This window comes from Canis aureus, chromosome 13 (genome assembly GCF_053574225.1).
Source record: "Canis aureus isolate CA01 chromosome 13, VMU_Caureus_v.1.0, whole genome shotgun sequence".
Classification (NCBI taxonomy): domain Eukaryota; kingdom Metazoa; phylum Chordata; class Mammalia; order Carnivora; family Canidae; genus Canis; species Canis aureus.
This window is the reverse complement of record NC_135623.1, coordinates 14381945-14408620: the sequence shown is the minus strand read 5'-3', so window position 1 is coordinate 14408620 and position 26676 is coordinate 14381945. Positions and strand designations below refer to the sequence as shown.

General features: G+C 52.1%; 1 protein-coding gene across 1 annotated transcript in view; it reads right to left on the bottom strand.

Annotated features, from left to right (window-relative positions):
- CSMD2 (CUB and Sushi multiple domains 2) overlaps positions 1-26676 on the bottom strand; it is a 495152-nt gene that overhangs the window by 423291 nt on the left and 45185 nt on the right. The window contains 1 exon segment of the mRNA XM_077844850.1: positions 16112-16328. Coding sequence (XP_077700976.1) covers positions 16112-16328 — 217 coding nt within the window.

The following is a 26676-nucleotide window of genomic DNA, read 5'->3' as shown; positions in this document are numbered from 1 at the left end:
GCCCCGATGCCCGCGTTACCAGCAGGCCACGGTTCCGCTGCCAGGGTTTCCGGCCTGAGTACCGTCCCTGGGTCGTGGCACACAATGCACAGGCAATTCCAGGGCCCTGCTCTGCCTTTAGGACTCCAAATGCTTTCTCTACTGCCACAGTCTCGACAGCACCCAGACACCCCACTGCGGGGTCAGCCCCCAGGGATGCCCGACGAGGTCTGGGGACAACACGACAGCTTCTCCCCGCAAGGCTCTGCAGCGGCAGATCCCTCCACTCCGTTCGCGCCGTGTCCAGCGGGGTCACCCCTTGGGCTTCCGTGAGTGGAACCACCTCTTCCCCGCCGCACTTGAGTCACCTACTTTGGGGGAGCACCTAAATGCACGGGGTGTTCATTCCCTAATTCAGCACTGGGCACATGGTTGTGAGAAGGGCCACATCCCAAGGCCTGGCTGCCATACCGGCAGGGGGTGCTGTGCCTCGGTGAGCCCGATGGCTCGGCTCTCATGAGCTCATCCAGCTTCTGTCGCGGGGGTGACCCTAACGAGGCAACAGGGCCCAGGACGGGGAAGAGGCAGGCACACACCCAGCGAGAACCCACGGCAGGCCAGGGCACGGGACGGGCAAGCGGGTGTGCACGGGGTCCTCCCTACAGGCCCGCGCTCCGCGGCTGAGGACACAGAAAGGAGGTCACGGAGCGAGGACTCTAACCCAGGGCTGCCCGGCCCCGGAACTCCGACTCCCTAAATGCAGAGCTCCTGAGACTCTGGCCTTCCCCGCCCCGACCCTCCACGCGCTCTCGCAATTCAGGAGGCCGCTTGCACGGAGCCGCTCCCAACGGCGCCTTTCGGTGATCCCAGCAGCAGATAAATAATCAATAAAAGAGACAAAAGTAACAGAACAGCGTCTGGTCTCAGGGGCGCGAATGCATTTGGAAAAAGGTAAAAGGGGATTTTTCTACAGGAGCCCATCAGCCGGGAGCTCGACTGAGACACTCTTCACCTGGCCAGCGTGCGGACACGGGCGACGGGCACCTCGCAGACTGCGCCCCGGCGCCCACTCAGGCGGCTTCCGTATCGCCACCAGGCTTTGAAGATGTCGCCTCCCCCCTCGTAATTACTCGAGGCAATCAGCGCCAACTGATCAATCAAACAAAGAAAATTGCAGGTTTGAAGCTTTAATTAAATCTATCCGGCACTCTCTAATTAAAGAAAATCTTTACTCTTCTACGTGCTCCAAGATAGAAGGAACCCACTCCCCCAGGTCCTGCGAAGCGTCCGCCGCGCGGGGGCCCTCACCCCGTGGGAGCCACAGGAGGGGCCCGGCGGGGGCAAGGCAGGCTTCCCGGGCTGCTCCCCGCCTCGCCACGTGGAGGTACGTTCTGGGGAGGAGGACGGGGCGGCCCCGGGCACGGAAACCCTGTTTCTGGAAGGTTCCCTCACGGCCCTCCACGTCCTTCGGGACCGCTGAGCCTGCTCTCCCGCCCCCGGTGGACCTGCAGTCCAGGCGGCTGGAGGGCGCCGCTCGGAGCGGGTGAGGACTCGGCCACCCATGGGGGTCCCTCCTTCATTCAGCAGAAGCTCAGCGTTCTCCTCTGTGAAACGGGACCAAAGTCAAGGCCAGTCGCAGATTCCTGGGGAGGCAAGTGACACTGTGCCTGGGGAGCGTGAGCCTCTCACGGGGTGGGAAGAGCACCCTTGAGCGCTCAGAGGGAGGAGCCTTGGAGCTCTTCCCGGCTTCAGCTCCACCCTTCCGAGGGTCTGGGAGGGCCAGCGACGGCCTCCTGCCAGGGCGCACCTGCAGCTGCAACGGGTCACCTTTCTCCTTCGCCTTGTAGGGTTTACAGAAGGCTGAGCGCGGCCTGCGATGGGCGGGACCCCGGAAACACCCAGGGTGGCATGTGCCTCTGGCCATTGGCCGGGTCATCACGAAGTGTCAGCATCAAGAGGTCAGGAATCGCTTTTCAGGGGCTCCGGGTGGCTCCCAGGCGAGCGTCTGCCTTCGGGCCAGGTCATGCCAAGCCCCGCATCGGGGTCCCTGCACAGTGAGGAGCCTGCTTCTTCCTCTCCCCCTGGCTTGTACACGCTCTCTCAAATAAATAAAATTCAAAAAAAAAAAAATTGCTTCTCTGACCCCACCTGCCGACCACACTGCCTTCATTGCTTCTCTCTTCCTGCCCCGACACCCCCATCAGCGGCAGCCCCCGGAGGACAGGGGCCACGACGTGCGCCCGAGCATCCTTCAGGTCAGCTGAAGCTACTGATAAATATATTTCCTCCTTAAATTTCCTTAGTACAACCTGCTGGGCCCCGAGAAGGAAACACATGTAAAACCCATAACCCAACGGAGCAGGTGCATCTGGGGCCACCTGAACATGGGTGGGGGGACACCCGACCCACTTTGTTCCCAGTTGCTACACAAGAGTCCCCTTCATGACACGGCTCCCTGGGCCACCCTATTAAAACCTTATTCATGGGCCCCTGGGGGCTCAGCGGTGGAGCATCTGCCTTCGGCCCAGGGTGTGACCCTGGGGTCCTGGGATCGAGTCCCGCATCGGGCTCCCTGCATGGAGCCTGCTTCTCCCTTTGCCTGTGTCTCTGCCTCTCTCTCTGTCTCTGTCTCTCATGAATAAATAAATAAAACTTTTGAAAAAATAAGAAATAATAAAACCTCATTCCTTACACTTCACACTGCTGCCCGGACGTGTGTTTCCTCCATAGCGCTGATCTTCAATAACTTAAACAAGTGACGTCTGTAAGACTAAGGCAAGAGGAACTGAGTGTAATCTCCATACTCCAGTTGAAAAAGTCGTTTCCCATGGGGGCGCAGGTCACGAGTTCTGGTACCACTATCCATGCATCCTGCAAATGAACGATTACATACACGCACGGCAGATGGGGGCAGCCAGGGGTCTCGCGGTTGGAGTGGGAGGTTCCAGATAAGCCAGGGAAGGAGGCTAGAATGATCCAGGTGGTCCTGCACCTGGGTTGGCGACATCGGCGTGAAGTCATGTTTAGAGTCACAGTCATGTAGCAGAGACACAGATGCACGTGAAAATATTTATAGGTACGTGTGTGTACGCTAACCCAGCTCCCTGCTGTCAGCAAAGAGGGCCCGGAAGCAGCGATGCCCCCAGGTGATGAGCGCACGCAGAGCCACATCTTGGGTGCTGATAGTGTTTTTCCAATCAAGGGAACCTGAGCTCTTTTCTCCCGAGAGCGTGTGCGAAACAGCAGCACCATCGACATCCTCAACAACATCGACGTCCTCAACATCGACATCCTCAACAACATTGACGTCCTCAACAACAACCAATGACGACGATGGGCACCATCAAAGGAGACACGCGGAGCCAATGAAAGGAGCACCCAGTGGCCAGGGCTGGAACAATCTGGGCCACAAAATGAACCAGTATTGGGTCATAACCCAGAGTATAAAATAACTACCTATGAAGCCACACTGACGTGAATAAATTAATAAATGGAAGAGAACAAGCAGGTGCAGAAGAAGGTCGCACAGTTCATGCAGATGCTCTGCCGCAGGATGAAGCGTAACATGTCCTTGGATGTGGGAAGCACGCGGTGACTTCCTTCCCAGACGAGGCGGGAGCAGGTCTCCATACAGGACCCCAGCCAGGCGATCGAGGGCACCGTCAACGGGGACGAGTCCTGTCGGTTGTACAGACCCTCAATGGGATGTGATGAAAACATCACCTTCCTTCGAAAAGTGCATGACTCCTCGGAGCACCTGGGTGGTTCAGTGGTCACGCCTCCGGCTGCCTCCTGGCTTGAGCTCCCGTCTTGATCTCAGCGTTGTGGGATCAAGCCCCACACAGACTCCATGGGATCGAGCCCCACATGGGCTCCATGCTCAGCACCGTCTGCTTGTCCCTCTCCCTCTGCCCCTTCCCCCAACTTACAGGCTCGCTCTCTCAAATAAATAAATCAAATATCAAGCAATAAAAAAAAAAAAACACAACTCCAGTCAAATCATGAGGAAAACGTCAGACAAATCCCAACTGCAGATCATCCTACAAAAAAAAAAAACAAAAAAAAAAACAAAAAAAACCCAAAAAAAACCAAAAACCAAAAACCAAAAAACAAAAAACAAAAAACAAAAAAAAAACAATCTGACCAGGACTCCTCAAAAGTGTCCATTCATCCCAAACAAGTCTGAGAAAAACGCCACAACCCAAAGGAGCCTAAGGATCTGGGGAGCCTGGGTGAGATCCTGGAACAGAAGGACGTTAGGTAAAAAGCAAGGAAATCTGGATGAAACACGATCCTGGGTTAGTGACAGTAAATCGGCATAGGTTCCTCAATTGTGACAAATGTACCGCAGGAATGGGAGATGCTGATAACAAGGGAACCCGAGTGAGCCACATGGAGGGACTCTCCGTGCGTTTTTTGCGACTTTTCTGTAAATCTATTTCTTCCTGCATGGTTCAATTAAAAGATGTTCTTTTTTTTTTTTTAAAAGATTTATTTATTTATTTATTCATGAGCGACACAGAGAGAGAGAGAGAGAGAGAGAGGCAGAGGCACAGGCAGAGGGAGAAGCAGGCTCCATGCACCGGGAGCCTGACGCAAGACTCGATCCCGGGACTCCAGGATCGCGCCCTGAGCCAAAGGCAGGCACTAAACCATTGAGCCACCCAGGGATCCCCAAAAGACTGTTCTTTAAAAAAAAAAAATGAAAAAAAATCAAGGCTCCCTCCGGCTCTTGTTTGGAAGACAGACGGCAGACCAGGCGGGAGGCTGCCGTATAACAAGGCGACGGGCCGCGGGGCCGGGGGGGCACCAGGAGGTGGCTGTGGATGTGGCTGGAAGAGCCGAGCCTCGGATGCGACAAGGCGACGGGTCTCCCGAGGGTTCATGTGTGCCCCACGCCTCGCGGGGTCGCTGGATATTTCACAGCTTCCCCACGACGTGGTTGCTGCTGGAATCCCGACTCCGAGGGCAGAGGCCCTGGTACCCAGAGAGACGTGGGCCCCTCCGAGCCACAGCCAGTGAGTGGCGGCAGCGCAGGGACACGCGTGGAGGCCGGCTGACCGCGGAGCCCGTCCTGCTCTGGGCCGGGGCTGGGGCCGCAGGGCGGGGGTGGGACGACAGCCGGCACCTGGGGGGCCAGGGAGAACCCCCCCAGAAGCCAGGAGCTCAACCAACCACTCTACACAAATCCCTCAGTGTGCGTCCATGGCCTCAGAGCGCAGACCGTCCAGGAGCTCCGTGTCCCCAAACAAGACCACACGCCAACTCCAGGGAGCTCGGGGATGCCGCTCCTCGAATGCCCACCTGCCACTGGCAGTTCTAGAGCAAACTGCTTCACGGCAAAGCCCCCGAGCCAGCGAGGGCTCAGACGCCAGCGACGGAGGGACGACGGGCCTCGGGCCCTCGGGGACGCAGGCCAAGCGCCACTTGGGCAGGATGCAGCCCGTCGGCAGCAGATGGGGGCTCCGGTGCACACGGCCACCCGGGAAGAAGGGGGTGCGTGAGATGGCAGCGAGTGGTCGTGGGCCTGCGGGGGGGTCCACGCGGCGCCTGCGCTCACTCGGGCTCCATGGGGCCTTCGACTCTGGCTGCTGCTGCAATGACTGACTTTGACCTTGAGCCACGGGGTCCTCCTGGGCACGGCGAGATGGCTCAGGGCCCCGACGCTGCTGCCCGCCTGGCCTCACGCATCCTCAGCTGCCAAGCCCCCTCCCCACCCACCCATGACGCGTCTACCCACACCCGCCCCCGGCATTAGGTCACGGAGCCCATGGCTGCCCCAGGGGTCACGGCGGCTGGTTTCCTGAGCCCAGGCCAGGCAGGCCCTGTCTCCCCCTCCTCCCAGCAGCGGTGTCCTCGGCTTCGTGCAGACTTGTGCGCACTTGGCTGTCTAGCAGACCTGGGAGCCTGAACGTGGCCCACGCTCCAGGGCACGGGGCCTCTCGTTGAGACTCGGTGTCCTTAGCGATAAGAATGGAGGCAGCAACTCTCCCCCCCCACCCCCCGCCCGAGAAAGCCGTGCAGATTCAATGAGATTCGGTTCCCAGAGCACCTGGCATGACAGGCACATATTGATTCCAACCCCCGGCTCCCCTCCAATTCCATCTAAGGTGTCATAGCTCACGGCCCTGGGCCATAAGCAGAACGTTCCACCCAGAACCCTGTGGTATTTCCTGGCCCCGTGCAGCTGCCCAGGTACTCTGGACCCATAGGAATGACCAGAGAATTTATGGGGGACCTTATGCACCCCATAAAGCTCCTCAAAGCTTGCTGGTGAAAGATCATGAGCCCAGGGACACAGGCCGCCCTGTCCCAGGCTGTCCCTTCCAGCCCCATCCAGCAGGCCTGGGCTTCCATGCACTTCAGCGGACTCTACTAACCACGGATGACTTTCCTGATTAAACACAAAGCTCAAATAAATAAATAATAAAATAAAATAAAATAAAATAAAATAAAATAAAATAAAATAATAAATAAAATAAAATTAAATAAAATTAAATCAAATTAAATAAAACAAAACACAAAGCTCCTACCAACAGGTTTGCCTCTGGATGGCAAATCCGCCAGCATTTAGGGTGAATCAAACATATTTACTTTTCAGATGTTAGGGGCTTGATAAAATCCATAATGCCTTTGGCCTCAAGCCCTCTTCCTATTAATTATTAAGCCCTTGTGTGTTTCGAGGGTAATTGAATCCATGTTTCTAATTAGTTTACACTTAATTCATCAGAACAATTTTTTAAAGGGCTGATGGATGTCCCAATAAGCCTCACGGGCAGTTTAATGAATCTTTATTTAAAAAAGAAATTGGACACACACCAAACTGTTCACAGCGGTCACCTCCTGGGAGCGAGGCTGGGATGAGGGTCTGGAGAAGGAGGCACTTATGAGGTTTGACCCCACACACCGCAGGATCGCTGGGCTCCCCCAAAGTACTGAGCACTTATCACTTCCGCTATCTTAAAGAAACGGCTTTAAAAGGAATGAATTATTTTAAAAGGAAACGAAACGGATGCAAATGAATCCGAAGGAGTAAGGAAGCAATTTGGTGTGGAGGGAATTAAAAGCCTTGTTTCTGGCTCCAGGAGCCCCGTGGTCGGTCCATTCCCACAGGTAAGAGACCATGAGCAGGTAGGAGACCTCGGAGATGCTCATCTCACTCCTGCCATGAAAAGTGATCCTATTTCCCGGTGGTGCCGTTGAATGATTAGGTAACACCGAGAATGCCCGTTTAGGACTTTCTGCTATGTCTCCTCTGGCATTAGAACTCATGCCACGAAAAATAAAAAAATTAAATAAATAAATAAATAAATAAATAAATAAATAAATAAATATTAAAAAATTAAAAAATTAAAAAATTAAAAAAAAAGAACTCATGCCAGGCTCCCCAGCTCGGCACGTGGGGTCCCCGGGGATCTTTCCACTCCGACCCATCCAGGATGAGCCCACGGTCGTCCTATATCCCTCACCTTCTCTGCCTTACTGGGCCTGAACACGTACTAGTCTCCCGGCTTGAAGCACGGACCTCATCCCTCCCTCCGTGCCCCGTCAGGCAACCTTAAACGCCACGGAACATTCATTCATTCATCCATCCATTCATTCATTCATTCATTGTGCAGGCCAGGCCCTGGAGATACGATGGAAGGTAAGACACAAACAATCTCCGCAGTCAAGGCGTTTACAGTCCTATGGGACATAAACAATCACACACCCCCTCGTGTAAAGCCTCGAACGATGGACGCGTGGTAAACCCAGGAGCGTAAGCCGGAGGGTCTGACCGGGTTGAGGACGGGGGTCTCAGAGGAGTCCCGAGGGAGGAACTGAGGAGTGAGGTGGGGTAGGAAAGAATGAGCGACCCCCACGGGGGTAGATGGCGGGAGGGCAGCCCGGGCCCTACATCAGCACCTACAAGGGCCCGCCCAAGGCTACGGCTGCCCCGGCCACTGCGTGGAACGCCCGGGACTGGCCGCCGCGCATCTCTCTGCCTCCCCGAAGACCCTGTGAGTCCCCTGAGAGCAGAGGCTGTTGGGTGACTGCTGTGCCCCGGACACGTGGGGTTCCTGGTAGGCAGTCAATGTCATGAATGCGTGCGCCTGGCCGGTTGGGGGGGGGGCCTTACCACCCCTCCCCTCCCCCTTGGTCCCCACGGGCCTGCCCAGCACAGCACAGCACACTCTCCAGGCTGTCTCCGAGGACAGCCCTACTGACATGCAGGGAACACTTTTTTTTTTTTTTAACATTTTATTTATTTATTCACAGAGACAGACAAGGAGAGAGAGAGAGAGATGCAGAGACACAGGCAGAGGGAGAAGCAGGCTCCACGCAGGGAGCCCAACACGGGAGTCGATCCCGGGATTCCAGAATCACGCCCTGGACTGAGGCGGAACTAAACTGCTGAGCCACCCGGGCTGCCCCAGGGAACACTTCTAAAGGAATCCAAACAGGCAGGTCCTTCGGGGGCTTCTGATGAGACACATATTGATCCAAGAAGATGGTAAATCTGGCGAATTTGTGGAGTTATTTTTACAACTTGCAAACAGGTGTCTAACGCCAGTTGAGTGACATCTGCAACCAGCTCCAAACGACCCGAACTGCTTCCCATCTCAGGCGGATGACGGGGTGCGTACTGCCGGTGATTGGGGGGAAGACTTGTAGTGTTTCCCACAACCTGAGGCCAAATGCCTGAACTAAGGGGGGCTTAGCCGCGCTGACCCGGCGCAGTCGTCGGCAGCGCCCCTGAACCCTCCGACGCCCGCTCGGCGAGGCCGTTCATCAGCAGTGTGTCCGCAGATTTCCGTCTGCTTGCGTGTCATTAGAAAACTCCATCCCACAGTCAACTGCAATGCAACGGGACGTTTGCCAGCATGGACAGGCCGTCTAATTGCGCCAGAGCAGGGACATGGGGACTGTGTCAGTACCTCACCAGCAGAGCTGACGCTGCACCATCCGGAGCCTCTTTGTTCTTTGCTTGCTAATTTCCAAACTCCGACGGGCTCCACGGCTTTCAAGACCAGCTTCCACTCTCGCTTCCCACCCTGATCCATTATGAGAAGAATCTGATCAGCTCCTATTGTAAATTTAATTTCAAGCAGCCAGACGCTGCCTTCTGGCACCCTGGGATGTGGCTGCTTGTGAATAGCTCTAGATGAAATGTGAGATGCTTTCAAGAAGATGGCTCTGAACTCCTGGTAGAGAAAGGGAGTCGCTGGGAGATGAATGGCATCTGCATATAGAACGAGCTGTGCGCAGTGTGTCTACCGGCACCTCTTCATTAGCGATGCCAGGTGCAGCTGTCAGCACGGAGCATCACTGAGCTCCCCATTTTGCTGGGGAGGAAACTGAGGCTCAGATGGGTTGGCTCCTTGTCCAAGGTCATCGATATAGAAATAGGATTCGAACCTACGTATGTCAGATGCCAAGGCCTTCATTCCTCCATCACCTCCATTGGATTTTGCCCCGTCAGTACCATGGGCATGTGTCCCCAGGGGCGGTCCTAGGCATGGCCGGATGTTTAGCCTTGACCCCAACATGTCAAAGTGCCCCCTCCAGTTGTAACACCCAAAAATGCCCCCGGACACTCTGCCAAATGTCCCTGGGGGGTTGGGAACCATGGCTCTACCCTGACTTACACATTGACTGGGAGGCTGTGTGTCTTTTTGCTTAATTGTGTTTTCTGATTTTCTTCTACAAATACACGAGTATTCCTTTTGTTTCTATCTTGTCAGAATCCCAAGCGGTTTACACATGTTATTTAACTCCATCCTCCCCCAACCAACCTACAAAGCAGACGTTGATATACCCACTTCATAGATGGGGATGCTGAGGCTAAGAGTCAGAGTGATTGGCAGAGGCCCAGTAGCGAAGGGCCAGCCAGCACTCAAGCTCACGTCATCCACAGCAAAATGTCACAGAAGCCCCGACTTTCAGCCGCAAGGAGCTTAGAATCTAACCAGGACGGAAGCTTGTGGCTCATACACACCCCGTGAGCAAGCAGCCAGAGAAGCCTTAAAGGGGGCTGGGGCTTGAGGCGAGGAGGTGCTGGAATGCATCTACGAATCAAGAAAGGTCAGCGTCAGAGCAAGAGGAGAAGAAGAGAAGAGAAATGCATCCCAAATACACAGGCAGCAGAACCGCAAAACTCGAATTTTGCCTGCAGAGTTGTAGACAATAAACATGGAAAGCCACTGGCTATAGAGGCCGAGAGAAAGTCACAGCAGACATCCTGGTGGTCCTGCCCAGTGCCGGGCGGCCGTGGCCACAGTAAAGCCACTGCAGTGAGTGACTCCCCCGAGCCCGATTCCTCCTCCTTCAGGGTCTGTGCTCCCCACCTGCAGTCCTCTGATCTAAAAAGTCGACAGACTCAGTATCAGGACAGACAGCAGGGCCTTCTAGAACACTCCAAATTCCTAGGTTCTGGGCACAGAAGGCTGGGGAAGGATGCAAATACCATTGATGGAGCACGAAGGGATCTGCAGCAGGTGGCTCCCATGCAAGCACCTGGAGGATGGGCAACGATGGGCACGGTGACTTCCATTTTATGGATGAGGCCCCAAGACCTTACACAGGTCACAGCATTAATACATGGAGAACCTACCTGGGGATAAATTTAGGGCTGCCCCCATTGTACTCTGCGGTTTCACAGGAAAAGAACATGAGAGGACATGAGCCTTCTGGTCCACTAAGCGAATAAAGAAAAACGCCGGTTCGGGAAAGACCCTGGCGTGCTGTGAGAACACCTTTTACTAGAGGCCAGGATGCGCCGTACACTGATTTTGCTTGTTTTCTGCTTCCAAGCCAGACGCTGCGGAGTCATCCTCCATCTCCTCCTTCCTGCCGCTTCGCAGTCCCTATAAATCCACCCTTCAGCTCAGAGACAATGCCTTGCCGGTAACCGTCACATAAAGTCACACATCTCTCTTCGTTGGTGTCGCACAGGCTACCACTGCCTCCCACCTGGTCTGCAGCCACGAGGCTGGCCCCTACTCCACGCCGTGTTCCCCCACTGCAGCCAGACTGTGCCCAAGTCCGCTGCCCAAAACCTTCATTCGAAAGGCACCCAGCACTGACCTGCGGTTAACGTCGCGCTTAACAGCGAAAGCCTCAATGTCTTAAGGTCAGGAGCAAAGCAAGGATGTCCAGGTTTATCACTTCTGTTCAGGATTGTACTAGAGAGCCCATCCAGGGCAATTAGGCAAAATAAATAAAAGACATTGAGATTGGAAAGGAAAAACTAAAACATTCATTCACAGATACAAGAAAAAAAATACGTTAGAAATATTAATAACAAGTTCAACAAGGTCACGGGACATAAGTTCAATGCACAAAACCAAATGCATTTCGATTAGCAGTGAGTAACTCAAAAATAAAATAATATAAAATATTACATATTTTATAATATATATTAATATATAATATTTTATTTAATATTAATATTAACCCCCGGGGAGGTCAGCAGTTAAACGTCTGCCTTCAGCTCAGGGCATGACCCCGGGGTCCCAGGATTAAGTCCTACATCAGACTCTCCCTGCAGGGAGCCTGCTTCTCCCTCTGCCTGTGTCTCTGCCTCTCTCTGTGTCCCTCATGAATAAATAAATAAAATCTTTTAAAAAATAAAATAATGTAAAATAAAAAGATAACTATATTCACAATAGCATCAAAAAGAACAAAAATGATAAAAGAAACTTGTAGTTCAAGATGAAGAGCCAAGCTAACATGTCAAACTCCCCTTCAACCTAAGCCCCTAGGTTCTCATGGAAATAATCGAAGGTATATTAAAAAGAGCTAATATAACTGTCCATTCTGGGAACTAGGAGAAAGAGACAGACACACTAAGGAATTTCTACAAGACGCAGTGCCAGTAAGACTCGATTAAGAAAAAGCCTAGGGATCCCTGGGTGGCGCAGCGGTTTGGCGCCTGCCTTTGGCCCAGGGCGCGATCCTGGAGACCTGGGATCGAATCCCCCGTCAGGCTCCCGGTGCATGGAGCCTGCTTCTCCCTCTGCCTGTGTCTCTGCCTCTCTCTCTCTCTCTCTGTGTGACTATCATAAATAAATAAACATTTAAAAAAAGAAAAAGAAAAGAAAAAGCCTAGCTAAATAAATAAATAAATAAATAAATAAATAAATAAAAATTAAAAAAAAGAAAAAAGAAAAAGCCTAGCCAGACAAGATGCTGACGGAAAAACACCCCTTAAAACGTTTTTTCCGAAGAAGAAACTTAACCCCTAGTAGAATCAAAATCACAGAAAAAGTAAAGAAAACTAGTACTTGCAAGTAGAGAAAAGGAAATGATAAGAGTAAGGAAACTTAAAAAGCATTAAGAATCATGCTGGAGCAAACATATAGATTGTCACCGAAAAATGTGGGTAAATGAAGCTTTCCTGTTAACTCTTAGGAAGGGTTTGAAATAGAAATCCAGGGCCGGGAGGTGGGCGGGGGGCGGGGGTGACGGTGACGGGCACTGAGGGGGGCACTTGAGGGGATGAGTACTGGGTGTTATTCTGTATGTTGATAAACTGAACACCAATAAAAAATAAATCTATAAAAAAAAGAAAGAAAAAAGAAATCCAGGGCCACCTGGGTTGCTCTGCAGGTTAAGCATCTGCCTTTTGCTCAGGATATGACCCTGGGGTCCTGGGATTGAGCCCTGAGTTGGGCTCCCTCTGCCTCTTACCCCACTCACGCTCTCACTCTCTCTCTCTCTCTCTCTGTGTGCCTCAAATAAATAAATAAAATATTTTTAAAAATTAAAATAAAGAAATAAAAATCCAGGGCCACCTGGGTGCCTTTGGCTCAGGTCATGATCCTGGGGTCCTGGGATAGAGCCTGTATAGGGCCCCCTACTTGCTTCTCTCCCTCTGCCCCTCCCCCCACACTTACGTGCTCTCTCTCTTTTGAATAAACAATTTTTTTTGAATATTAAAAAAAATCCAATGATATGACGTCCTAAGAGATATAACTAAAACAATGGCAGAGGGATCCCTGGGTGGCGCAGCGGTTTGGCGCCTGCCTTTGGCCCAGGGCGCGATCCTGGAGATCCGGGATCGAATCCCACATCAGGCTCCCGGTGCATGGAGCCTGCTTCTCCCTCTGCCTGTGTCTCTGCCTCTCTCTCTCTCACTGTGTGCCTATCATGAATAAAAATTAAAAAAAATAAAAAAATAAAAAAATAAAACAATGGCAGAAATAATAAACACAGAAAAATTGGGAAAGAGGACCCAATAAATGCAAACCTCCAAGAAAACGAAGGTGGTTATATTAGCATCAAAGAGAATTTAAGACAAAAAAAACAAAAAACGAAAAACCTGGGGGACTTAAAAAAAAAAACCTGGGGACTAAAGATAACTTTTGTATTGAAAGAAACATAAAATTCACTCTCGCTATCTCATGTTTAAATATACACACTGACGAGCATAGCACCAAAATATATCGGGTAAAAACTTAGAAATAAAGGGGTAAATTGACAAGAACAATAGTGAAAATGCGAACACAATGCCTTGCTTATCCTTGACAAACACCATTCAGACAAAAAGAAACTAGAAAAACGGCATAATGCTAATAACCCAAATTTTTTCACCAAAAAATTGTTTTTTTCAAATACTTATAGAACACATACCAAAAAAAATGATCTTCTGTGGGAAGAAAAAAGCCAGCAAATTCTCCAAAGTAGAAATGATCATCTGATCGTAACGTAATACAACTGGATAATAATGTTTCAAGTATAACAAACATTACGGGGACACCTGAGGGGGGAAAAGCCATAAATTCAAGGAAGGCACAAACCCACAATGAGAGACTCTTCCTAAAACAACGAGTATCCATCAAAATTTATGGGACACAAAGTCATACTTAGGGGAAAATGACTCTTAATGTTTTTGTGATCAAACAAGAAATAATGAAACCAATTCATGAAATCAGCAAAAGATCAACATTTGCCCAAGGTAAGAGGAAGAGAAGAATGAATAAAAATGGAAGCAGAAAGGAATGAGTTAGATGACAGGGACAGGGAAACGCTGAGAGCCCTGCAGGGGGAAGGCTCGAAGGCCCGCGGCGTGGGCGACCTCCTGACAAGGCTAATTGGGTAAAAAGGAAGAAAACACCAACACGGAGGAGCACAGTGGAGGAACGGGCTGTGCTCGCACGCAGCAGACACGGCAACGATCCCAGGCTCTGGGAAGTGGATGGTCCCCCGACACCCGGGCGTCAAGCTGCGGACTCACGAGTAAGGACGAAACCTGGGCGAGCAAGCACACGCAGGACGTGACACCGACTCCCAAGGACCAGGAGTGCGTGCCCCCCAGCCCCGAGGGAGCCGCGTTCCGGGAAGAGCAATTCCGCTCCGCACCTCCCCCCCCCCCCCCCCCCCCCCCCCCCCCCCCCGCCCTGCCGGCTGCCCCGGGGTCATCTGCCCTCCCGGGGTCCCCCAGGCAGCGAGCTTGCGGGGCCGGCTGCTGGCACCGCCTGAAGGGATCAGCCCGGGACGGATGGAGAGCCCGCCGGGGTCCCTGAGACAAGGTGCCCGCCCAGGAGCCTCCTCCCCAAACATGGCTGCTGGGCCCCCCTCTGGCCGGAGCTGCCCCCCGCCTCCAGCGGCTGCTCTGCAGCCCACGAGCCCCGCACCTGGGTGTCAGCAGGGCCCGCACCACGGCCACTCGGGGGCAAGGAGAGCTGCGGCCCTGTGGCTGCCACGCCCAGCCAGGCACCCCGCGGGCCCCGAAACCTGCCACGCCACCCAACGCCCAAGTGTCCGCAGGCACCCACAGAAGGCGTCACCCGCGCTCAGTGCCCGCCGGTGGGCCTGCTCCCTCGCAGCCTGGCCCGGGCCCCAGTCTCCGCTTTCCCGACCCTTGGGTCGCACAGCACCTATGGCTCCCCCTTAGCAGCGAGGACAGTGGCTTTGCTGGCTCGTGGCCGCGTCCCCTGTGCCCAGGCCGGTGTCCCTGATGCATCTACACAGCGGAGAAGTGAAGAGCCCCCGGGGCCTGCCCCTGCCCCTGCTCCCAGGTCCCCGAGGACCTGCCGTGTGCCACACCCGCGGGATGCTCGGCAGGACGGGTAAGCCCAGCCTCGGCCGGAGCAGCACATGGGGCGGCCTCAGCCCTGCAGCGCCCCAGAGGCCCGGGGGCGGGAGAGAAGGGAGCCAGCTGGCCGTGCGGCCCTATGCTGCCGTCGGGGACTCCGCTGGGGACTGTGCACCCGGAGGGCACAGAGCCTCGAGCCAAAGCAGCTGCCAGGGCCCGGCTGGTCACCGTCCCACGCAGCAGCCCCGGCTCCCAGCTCAGCTGCTAAGCCTCCAGCCCTCTGCTTCCCCGCGGAGCCCGAAGCCCGGCGGCTGGAGCAGGACAGGGCTGGCCACGGAGCAGGGTGGCCACCAGGTCCACAGCCCCAGGAGAGCCGGGACCGGGGCCTGCACAGGCTGCAGCCTCCCTGCCTGTCTCCCTCCCTGATGTGAACTCTCCCCCTCGGGAGACTGCTGGGGGGCGGAGGTGGGGGGGCGCTCTCCAGAGTTTTCTCTTCCAATTACCAGAATGGGGTTTGTGACCGTGGGAAGCTTGCCCCAAACTCCCTTTTAAGAGAGAAAGACAAAGAGAGCATGTGCACGTGCAGGTGTGCACACACAGGTCAGCTTGAGACTCTGACTCCGAGCACAGGGCCTGACAGGTAGGCTTGACCTCACGACCCCGAGGTCATGACCTGGGCCGAGGTCAAGAGCCCTACACCTATCTGAGCCACCCCAGTGCCCTGGCCACACCCCCAGTTCTACACCCACTGCCAAGGCCATGCCCATGCAAGGCCAATGCCAGCGAATGGTTTTCAAGTCCAGGAGGTAAGACATGGTCTATCCACTGGGTTCAAGGGGAGGAAACAGATTTCTGTGTGTGCAAAGAGTGCATACCCACAGATGCACACGCACACACACAAATGCATGCAAAGCCAGCTTTCAGAGACTTGAGTCTCTCCACGACCCTTGTGCCCTCCAGGTCACCTCCCCAAGTACGCTGCCCATCCGTCCAGCCCACTGGCTGCTCCCAAGCCGGAGAAGGGGTTTGGAAACTTCGAGAAAGCAAGGGAAAGGGGGAGAGCCCTGGGAGCAGAGCTGTGTGCTGGCCGAGCTCGCAGGGGGCAGGTGGTACCTGGTCCGCAGGTTCTCCGGCCGCGGCGGCCCGTCAAACACCGACAGGACGTCGAAGTCCTCCTCCAGCGCGAAGGCCTGGAACACGAGCTGGACCCGGTGCTGCTCCTCCGCCGCGATGGTCCACGTGCAGTTGGCGTAGTTGGGGTAGCCTGACGGGAAGCCCGGGCTCTCCACCGTGCCGTTGGGGCCCCGCAGCTGGAACGTGCAGTTCTGGCCTGGGCGACAGGAGGGGGCAGGTCAGCCGGGTCGCGGGCCGGAAGCGTCCGCGCGGGACCCCGAGGCCCCGATCCCCCAGGAGCCCCGCTGCACCCAGGGCGGGGGCAGGCGGCTGACACAGGAGCAGGGGAGGCGGGAGCGGGGAGCAGAGAGCCGGGAGCCAGGCCCTGCAACGGGCACCTGCGACAGCTGAGCGCATGTCCTCGGGCTCCTCCCCCGCCAGGTGCTCCTCCCCCGCCCCACGGGCTCCTCCAGCCACCTCATGCTCCTCCCCAGCCAGGTGCTCCTCCCCCACCGCGGGCTCCGACCCCGTCGCGGGCTCCTCCCCCACAGGTGCTCCTCCCCCACCGCGGGCTCTGACCCCATTGCGGGCTCCTCCCCAGCCAGGTGCTCCTCCCCCCGCCAGGTGCTCCTCCCCCACCCTGGGCTCCGCCCCCTGCCAGGTGCTCCTCCCCCCCGCCTCGTGCTCTTCCCCCCTTCGGTCCCCCACGGTCCCCCACGGCCCCCACAGCCCCCCCACACCCCCACGGCTCCCCCACCCCCGAATGGCGCAGGGCAGGCGGGCGTCTCTCGGAGCTGCAGCCTCGGGCTGCTGCGGCCCCTGCCTCCACCTCCCCGCCCGCCCGCCGACCTCCCCGCCCCGCCGCGACGTCGCCCTCGCTGCCCGGCCTCCCTACCCCCGCCCTTGCAACACGCAGCCAAGGGCATCTTTTCCGAACAGAAATTGATGGGGTCTCATCCCCTTCCCCGCTTACACCGAGCCTTCCATGGCTCCTCACGCGGATCAATCAGGAAAAATCTCGGGTGGGCCCGGCAGGGTGTCCGGCAGGGTCTCCGCGTGGTCTGCCCTGCGTGACCTCTTGGCCCCAGGGGCCACTAGCCTTCCCTCATCCTTGGTACCAGCCGCGCCATCGTCCTGCGGCCACAGGCCCTTTGCATAGGCTCTTCTCTTTTCCTAGAACACCCTCCCCTACCTTCAGGGCACATTGATCTTTCAGATCTCAGCTCAGCGTCTCCCCTTGACCAGCTGAACGGCCCTATTCCGTTTTCATGACACCATAAGCTCCCCTTGAGAGCACGTATCATAGAAGCACATTTCCATGCTTCCACGGGATGATTTCACAAGCATCTATCTTCTTGCCAGGCTGCCAGTTCCGGGAAAGGCCAGACCGTATGTGGGTTTTCCCATCTCTGAATCCACACCTCAAATCCAAGATCCCGCACCTGGTACATTCTTAATAATTCAATACAGACTTCTAGTTAGTGAGGTTTGGTTAGACGCCCTTCAAAGAGCATTATACACACCGAGTTGTTCAAACCTCACAAACTGCCCTTGAGGATGGAGACGATTAATATCATCTGCATTTTACAGATGAAAAACTAAGAAATTAAGGAGGGGAGCCCAAACCACACAGTTACTCCTTACTGGCAGCGGGATTCCCCCCTGAGCAGCCCCCCGCCCCCCAGTCCTGCCTCGCAATTCTGATGCTGATAAATGGCCTCAACCTAGTTTTTTTTTTTTTTTTTTAAAGCCTATTTAGGGATTAACTGACAAAGGACAGTTAATCTCTGAAATGACTTTACTGTTGAGAACTCTCTTAACACAAAGTACCCCATTAAAGGAGAAAAAAGTTAAAGTCTTCTGAAATAAGTGCTAAATGGGCATTTCCTAACTTAGACATGTAACCCTGATTAAAATAAGCATTTGGAGCTAGGAAAAAGATCTTACCATGACACGGCATCATTTTAGGACAATCACCTACATCCTACTTATGGCAAAACACCTGGTTAAGATCAGGAATGGGACCTCATCTGTGAGGTTTCATGACTTATTGGAAGAGCTAACTCATGCAACACACACACACAGCAAAATAAAAAAAAAAAAGCAAGAAAAAACATGGTTTGCAAATGATATTTTTATATACCCCAAACCCAAAGAAATCAATTATAAAGCTATTAGTACTAATATAAAAAAAAAAAAAACAACGCCTCTGTAAAGTAGCCAAATGCAAAATAAGTTTACAAAATCAATAACATTTCCATATGCCAGGGACAGATAAAAATACAAAGAAAAAAGTCTCCTTTATGATAACTGCAAACTGCATATAATACGCAGAAATGAACTCGGTAAGGAATGAGCAGGTGCTGGATGGAAAGACCTAGAGAGGGGTTTCAGAAAACTGAATAATTGAAGAGACATAGCGTCATCCTGAGCAGGAAGACGAACTACTGAAAGGTTAATTTAGAACATTAACCTTTTGAAAAGTTAATTTATAAGCTTAATGCAATTCTGATCAAAAGCCCAATGACCTGTTTTAAGTTGGTAAAATGATACCTAAGTTTAACTGGAAAAATAGATGGTCATGGACAATGGATATTTTGGGAAAAGGTAGCGAATGCGGGTCCTCCTCCTGCAGGGGAGTCACCGGAACGGCCAAATGATGCTTGTGACACCAGCGGGGCGGTGGTCTAAGCGCCAACGGGCTGAATATGGAACAGTATCGAGACGGCCTTAATACATGGAAAACGCACATGAAAATGGAAATGCGTACAGGACAACATTAAAAAAAAAAAAACCAATGAGAAAAGAAAAAGCATATTTTGCGCGGTCACCGAATTAACTGGGAAAAGAACTGCTACCTCCTCAACTCACACCATTTACTAAAATAAACTCCAGATGGAGAGAAGTTAAAACAAATTCAAGCCAAAAAATAATTAGAAAAAAATATAGGCAGATACATATCTGACTGGTTTTTCTGAGCAGAAAAGCTGTGGGAAATATGACAAGTAGGTAGTTTTATGCAAAATGTATGCGTTATGTCAAAAATAGAAACAGAAGGGGCGCCTGGGTGTGAGCTCAGCCGGTTGAGTGTCTGCCTCCAGCTCCGGTCATGATCCCAGGGCCTGAGCCCCACATCGGGTTCCTGCTTAGCGGGAGCCTGCTTCTCCGTCTCCCTCTTCCCCTCACCCCACTCATGCTCGCTCTGTCTCTCAAATAAATAAGATCTTAAAAAACAAAAACAAAAACAAAAAAACAAAAAAGAAAGGGATACAAAAGTGTTTGGCACAAAAGCAATACCCTTAATATACAAAGAACCATTGCAAATCAATAGGAAATCAACAAGCCCTGTAATTGAAAAATCATACAGGCTCATGAACAAATTAGTTTATAAGAAGACACAAGCAGCCCAGAAACCAGAAAAATATTCAGCCGCAAGAATGATAAAGCAAAACTTCAAAGGAGGCCCCCGATTCAGTTCCCTAACCTTCCCCTCACTGGCACAGGCACCAGACCTACTCATGTTTCTAAAAATCTGGTGATTTTAAGGCCCGGTGATTCATTGCATTGTGTCATTCATTCACTCGTTACACATTCATTCGTTCATTCCTCCCTCTAGGTTGGACGCAGTGATGGGCCACGGGGCCCAGACCCTGGGGCGGACGTGAGGAACCCAGCAGTGTGCGCTCACCGCAGCTGAAGGACACGGTCCACAGGCCCGCGCCTTGGTGGCCTTTGTGGCCTGGATGACCCACGAGGCGACACTGGCTACCGTGCCCAGCACCCCGGCTGCTGCCTGGGCTCAGAGCCGGGAGAGGAGAGAGGGGCTCCTCGCAGAGGGACCGCAACGGTGACAGGGGAGGGACAGGGGCACCTCAGACCCGCTACAGGAGGCTCCCGGGCCAGGCCCCTCAGTTGCTGTCTACACGGTCCCTCTGTAAGCAGGGCCCTGAGAGCAGGGAAGCCTCCCCGGTCTCTGCGCGTTCCCAGCACTTAGAATCCAGTAAGTCGGAGGTCCCTGGGCGGCTCAGCAGTTTGGCAGTTTGGCGCCTGCCTTTGGCCCAGGGCGTGACCCCGGGGTCCCGGGATCAAGTCCCACGTCGGCCTCCCTGCATGGAGCCTGCTTCTCCCTCTGCCTGTGTCTCTGCCTCTCTCTGTGTGTCTCTCATGAATAAATAAATAAAACCTTTGCAAAAAAAAAAAAGAATCCAGTAAATCGGGGCCGAGTGGACACATGAACCCCAACAGAGGGCAGGCAGGTAGCAGGAGGCCGTATTGCAGCAAGGGAAGGCAGCTGCGCGGCTGAGAGGCGGAAACCGTTATGCTTTAAATAATAATCCAGCCACTTGGCTTGTTGAATTTGGAAAATACAGGCAAACATTAAAAAAAAAAAAAAGAGGAAACTTTATAACCTTACTTTCCTTCCAGAGGCAACTGTGATTTTTTTTCTACATTTTTCCATACATATTTCACACTGTGGAGCTAAGACTGTATATATAACTGCGTGTGGTCTTTCTTCAGTAAATTATTCTCATCCTGGGGCCCCGGGGGGCTCAGTGGTTGAGCGTCTGCCTCCAGCTCAGGGTGTGACCCCAGGGTCCCAGGATCAAGTCCCGCATCGGGCTCCCCGCAGGGAGCCTGCTTCTCCCTCTGCCTGTGTCTCTGCCTCTCTCTCTGTGTCTTATGAATAAATAAATAAAATCTTTTTTTTTAATTATTCTAGTCTTAAATTACAAAAGGCAAGGCGCATTTGTAATCCACGTAGACCTGCAGAAACCCACGTGCGAACATTGATCTCCCAGGTGTCCTCCCTCCACCCAACCCGAAGTGACCAGGCGGGGACGGGTCCCTCTCCGACGTCCTCCACCCCCCTCGCAAACAAATGGACACATTCTGGGAGAATTTTTACTATTTTGCTTAAAAACGAAATCCTACTTTAGCTCATTTCTCTGCGAATGCTTTCTCACTTAACGACACATCAGAGACGCCTTCGGGGTCGGTAGATACATAAAACTGAACTTATTTTTTTATATACAGGTCTAATAGTCCCCGGCACGGCTGTATCTCAGTTTACCCAACCACTGCCCCGCCGCCCGCAGTCCAGGTTGCTTCTCGGTTTCCTTTTGCAACGATTCGGTAAACATTATGCCATGAGCTTCTCCCCCAAGATAGTCAATCTGTTCGGAAACAGCATTTTAAAGGGATGCACGACGTTCCGGTCCAGGGTTAAACCAGATTTACTCAACTGTTCTCCCACCATCAGACATTTCAATCGTTTCTGGAATTTTCTTTTTTCAGTTTTTACATCACACCTGGGCGCTCAGTGAGGTCTGGTGACAGATTGAATGCTGCTCCGCGCGGTGGAAAACACTGCCCCGTGGCCAGAGTCCCAGAGGGATGCTCGGCTTGCAGGAGCTCACCCAGCTTTGGGTTGGAGGCTGGGGCGGGAATGGTCCATACGGGCTGGCTGACCCGGGTGGGGGACACTGTGGACGCGGACAGCCTGGAAGCCTGACTCACCGGGAAGTCTCCCTGAAACCATGTGTGTGTGAGTGAGCTGAGGAAGTCATAACCCAGAGCAGCAAATAGAGCGGGAGTCCCTGCCGGACGGGCTAAATGTCCTTTCGTGCCTCTAAGATGCTGAATGTCTTCCTGTTTTTCACTTCTTTTTGTATTTTTATTATTTCTTTATTTTTATTGTTCTTAAATGTGCCTCCAAGATGCTGAATGTCTTCCTGATCGTCACTTCTTTTTGTATTTTTATTATTTCTTTATTTTTATTTTTATTGTTTTTAAATGTATCTCTAAGATGCTGAATGTCTTCCTGGTCTTCACTTCTTTTTTGTATTTTTATTATTTCTTTATTTTTATTTTTATTGTTTTTAAATGTCCGTTCAAGATGCTGAATGTCTTCCTGATCTTCACTTCTTTTTGTATTTTTATTATTTATTTTTATTTTTATTGTTTTTAAATGTGCCTCCAAGATGCTGAATGTCTTCCTGATCTTCACTTCTTTTTGTATTTTTATTATTTCATTTTTATTTTTATTGCTTTAAATTTTTCATGTATTATTATTATTATTATGTTATTATTATTTTATTCTTACTTTTATTGTTTTCTTAATTCCAGTGGAGGCAACACGCATGCTCTATTACTTTCAGCCATGGGCTCTCGTGATCCGACGATCCTGCGGGTTACTCAGGGCTCATCACGGGACGTGCACTCTTGAGCCCCTTCACCTATCTCCCCCATCCTATCAGTTTGCTCTCTGCATTTCAGAATCTTCTGTTTTATTTTGTTTCTTAAATTGCACAGATGGGTCAAATCACATGGCGTTCGTCTTTCCCTGACTTATTTCACGTAGCACAGCACACGCTGGCGCCATCCAAGTTGTCGCAAACGGCCAGATGCCATCCTTTTCCATGGCTGAGTCATAGCCCAGGGTCATGTGCCCCAGCAGCTCTTCTCGACCCATCGTCCACCCACGGACACACGCTCAGGCCGCTTCCGACTCTCAGTTACCGTAAGTAACGCCTCAAGGGATGTAGAGGTCCTCGAGTCGTCTATAGTGACTGTTTTTGTAGTCTCCGTTCTTGGCTCCTGATGACCAACCTACTGCCCTGTAGGCGGGAATGCTGCTGTGGACTCCGTTGGAGGGCACCTGGCATCTCCTTCTCTGTGCACAGGATGCGCTGCCCCCACCCACCCATCCCTCTCTCCCATCAGCCTGGTGACCAGACACGGCCAAGACTCATTTGGGGCTCAAGAACAATCCTGGAGAATTAAACACTTTGGGTTGTTGCTCATGCATCTGTTTTTGGACAGTTTCCCTATGACAGACTTCCAGAAGTACAGGTTACTGGCTCAAAGGGTATGAACATTAGTGATGCTTGGGCTCTGGATCTTGCAAATACTTTCTGGAAAGCACTCCAATTCCATTCTCAACAGCTGTGTCCATGAAAGCCTATCTAGAGCCATCTTCACTCGCATTGTGTGTCCTCTTATTGGAGGCTTTTTCCCTCCTTGACAGGTGCAAAAAGAAAAAGCTATCTTTTTTTTTTTTTAAGATTTTATTTATTTATTCATGAGAGACACACAGAGAGGCAGAGACACAGGCAGATGGAGAAGCAGGCTCCACGCAGGGAGCCTGACACGGGACTTGATCCCGGGACTCCAGGATCACGCCCTGGGCTGAAGGCGGCGCTAAACTGCTGAGCCACCCAGGGATCCCCAAGAAAAGCTATCTTGTTTTATTTCACATCTCTTTAGAACTTCGATTCTAAACATTTTTTTTTTCAACTTTCTCTAATAATTTTAGATCCTCCCTCTGGGAACGATCCGATGAAATCTTCGGCTAATTTTCCACAGTTGTGTTTATTTTTTCTTATTGATTTACAAATTTATGTCCTCTAGGCATCACATGTGCTACGTATACATTTGTAGCCATTGTGGCCTTTTAATTTTATGATGTTTAACATAGAGATGTTCCTAAGTTTTATGTACGTAAATCTTCCGTTAAGTTCCCACGATTTCCTTACCAATTTGTACTAACTCTTCATAGAATCTGGATTTTACTCTTTTGTCATGTTTATTGCAAATATTGTTGTCTACCTGGCTGTGTGCTTCCTGCTTTGTTTAGGGTTTTTTTTGTGTGTGTGTGTAGATTAAAATGTCCAGTTTTGCAAGCAGTACCATTCACCTGTCTTTTTCTTGGTGATATTTTTTAGAAAGACCTCTCTACCGAAGACTGGCTGGCTTCTCATCTCTGCCAACAACATAAAAGCTAAAGTCCTTGCCCTTGAAAGCTCTACCTGAATGGATGCTGCACAGCCTCTTGACCTCCTGCCCTGTCCCTTGTCCCCTCATTTTCACGGTCAGCCATGCTGACCCCCGGCCATTCCTTGAGCCCACCATACGCCCACCCTGGGACCCTTCATTCCAGAAACATCTTTCCTCAAGACCCATATGACCCACTCCCTCACTTCCTTCAGCTCTGGAGTCAAATATCGGCTTCTCAGAGACCACGCTACATAAAATCCAGGCCCCTCTGCTTTCACACTGGGGGCCCCAGGTTCCTGCTTTTTTTTTTTTTTTTTCTCCGTAGCATTCAGCACCCACTGCTATGGACTCTCCTGCTCACTTTCCTCCCTTTCCCATTAGAATGCTGTCTCCGTGAGAACAGAGGTGCTATTTTGTTCTCTGCTCTATCTCCAGCTCCCAGACCTATACTGGCACATGGCAGATGCTCCCGGAAGAGCTGCTGGTTGAATGAATGAATTCATAAATATCAATTGCCCACGCAACTCCGTGCTCGGGATGCTCGCTCTCCAGTTCCTTCACCCAGCTGGCTACAGGTGCTTCAAGATTCCTTCCGGCCTCCAAGCTACCGTCTTGGAACCCTCGTGACAATGGCATGGATGTCCCCCCTACCTGCCAGCCGCCCACTGGGAATATCCTTGCTTTCCCCAATGATGCCCTGACGTTTGCGTGGCTTCCCCATCAGTAGCCTCCTTGAGAGCCTATTCATATTTTTATCTCCACCACCTCGAGGGTTCAGTCCTTGCCCACTGTGGACACTCAGTACCTACTATGGGGATGAATGCATGCATGACCGAAATGAATTAATCATTTTATAATATTCAGACGATACCTTCCAATTTCATTTATCTGTGTAGTTAGGGTTTATTGGGGAGGTGGCTTCGGAAAAGGTTAAAAGCGTGGGTTTGGGAAGCAAAACCCTTGGGAGCAAATTTCTGTACTTTTTGGGCACTTCATGTAAACCCTTTAAACCTTAGTTTGGACATCTTTAAAATTAACACCCACTTCAAGGATGGCTGTATAGATTAATGTGCCGGTACCTGCTAATTGCTAAATGCTCAGACGGTACCTGGCACAGGACATGTGGTCAATAAATACCAGCTAATCTTTCCATAAAGATTCGTGCTTTTCTTCGTATAGGTCCCAGTCACATCTTGTTAAGGTTGTTCCCAGACATTTTAAGCACTTTTTCTTGCTCTAGTGAATAACATTTTTCCCATGATTTTATTTTTCTAGCTGTTTTTACAGATATACAGAGAACCTATTGATTTTTATATATTCATCTCGCATCCAACTGGGTTTCTGAACTCTTATTAATTCCAAAGATTTCTCAGTTGATTCCCTTGGGTGTTTTAGGTACACAGTCATGTTGTCTACAAATAATGATAATTTTGAGGAGATAACTCTTTTGAGAAGTTTGGCAGGAAAATTCAATTCAATTCTGCAAATATTTATTGACTGATAAGGTCAATTTTGGACAAATTTAGTTGGAGAAGCCAGTGGGAAATCCAGATGGAAATGGCCAGAAGGCAATTAAGGCTATAGACTGGAATTTTGGGAGTGCACTCTGGGCCGAGCTACCGATTCATCGAAGCCATGTAATTAATGAAAGTCCCCCAAGAGGAAACGCAGAGGGAAGCCGCAGATGTGGCGCGGGCCATCACGTCCACAGGATGCGACTCGCCTGCCACGCGGAGCCACCTGTGCACCTCAGGTCTATAGCAGGACTATGGCCCAGCTGTGGGCATGCCTTCTGGCACGGGGCCCTTGCCTGGACGGGTGGCGGGGGGCGAGGGACCGAACCGAACAGTATCTCTGGCCCTTCAGGAGCGGGGCAGAGACCACGCCAGGGACCCCTGTCTTCGCCCCCCTCCCCTACACACCCAGCTTTGCTCCACAAACACTCCCAGGCCCTCACAGGCTTGCCCTGGAATGCCCTTCCCCCGCCTCCTACCCCCCCCCCCCCAGCCTTACTCCCTGCTCACGACTCAGTTCACAGAGCACCTCCTTTGAGGAGTCTTCCCTGGTTTCCTGGGCAGTTTCTGCCTCCCCTCCTCCCTCCCTCCTTCTCCCCCTCCCTCTCTCCATCTGTCCTTTCCTCCTTCCCTCTCTCTCCGCCCCTCTGTCACTCCCTCCCTCCCTCCATCTGTCCTTGCCTCTTTTCCTCCCTCTCTCCAACCACCATCCACCAAATTCCAGGTCTTCTCTCTTCCCTCCCGATCTGTACCTTGCAGCCGAACAAAAGCAGCCTCTACTCTTGCTTAAAGTCCTCCCATGGCTCCACTGGATAAAGCCCTTAATCCTCAATATGGTGCACGAGATGCTGCTTCCCTGCATGAGCCGGGCCCTGTTCCTCTCTTCACCTTCTGCAGCTCTTTCCCTTCAATGATGCTCCGGTCACAGCCAGACTACATTCCGCTCCTTTGCTCACTCTAAGTCCCCAAACTTGCCACCCCCCGCCCCCCCCCCCCCCGATTGAAGCATCCTTTCCCCATCCTTTGGTCTGGCCAACTCCTATTCATCTTTTAGGTCACAGGTCAAAATTCACCACCTCCCGGAGACCTTACGGATCACGGCATTGAGGCGACGCACCCCCACCCCAACACGCAACCCAACACACACCCTGCTTCTCCACTGTCACACGTGCATACGCATCCCCGAGGGGTGTGGACTCCACGGGGTAGAGACCATGTCCCATCACATTCACACCCATCCCCAGCACCCAGGACACTGCGCAGACAACAGGGGCC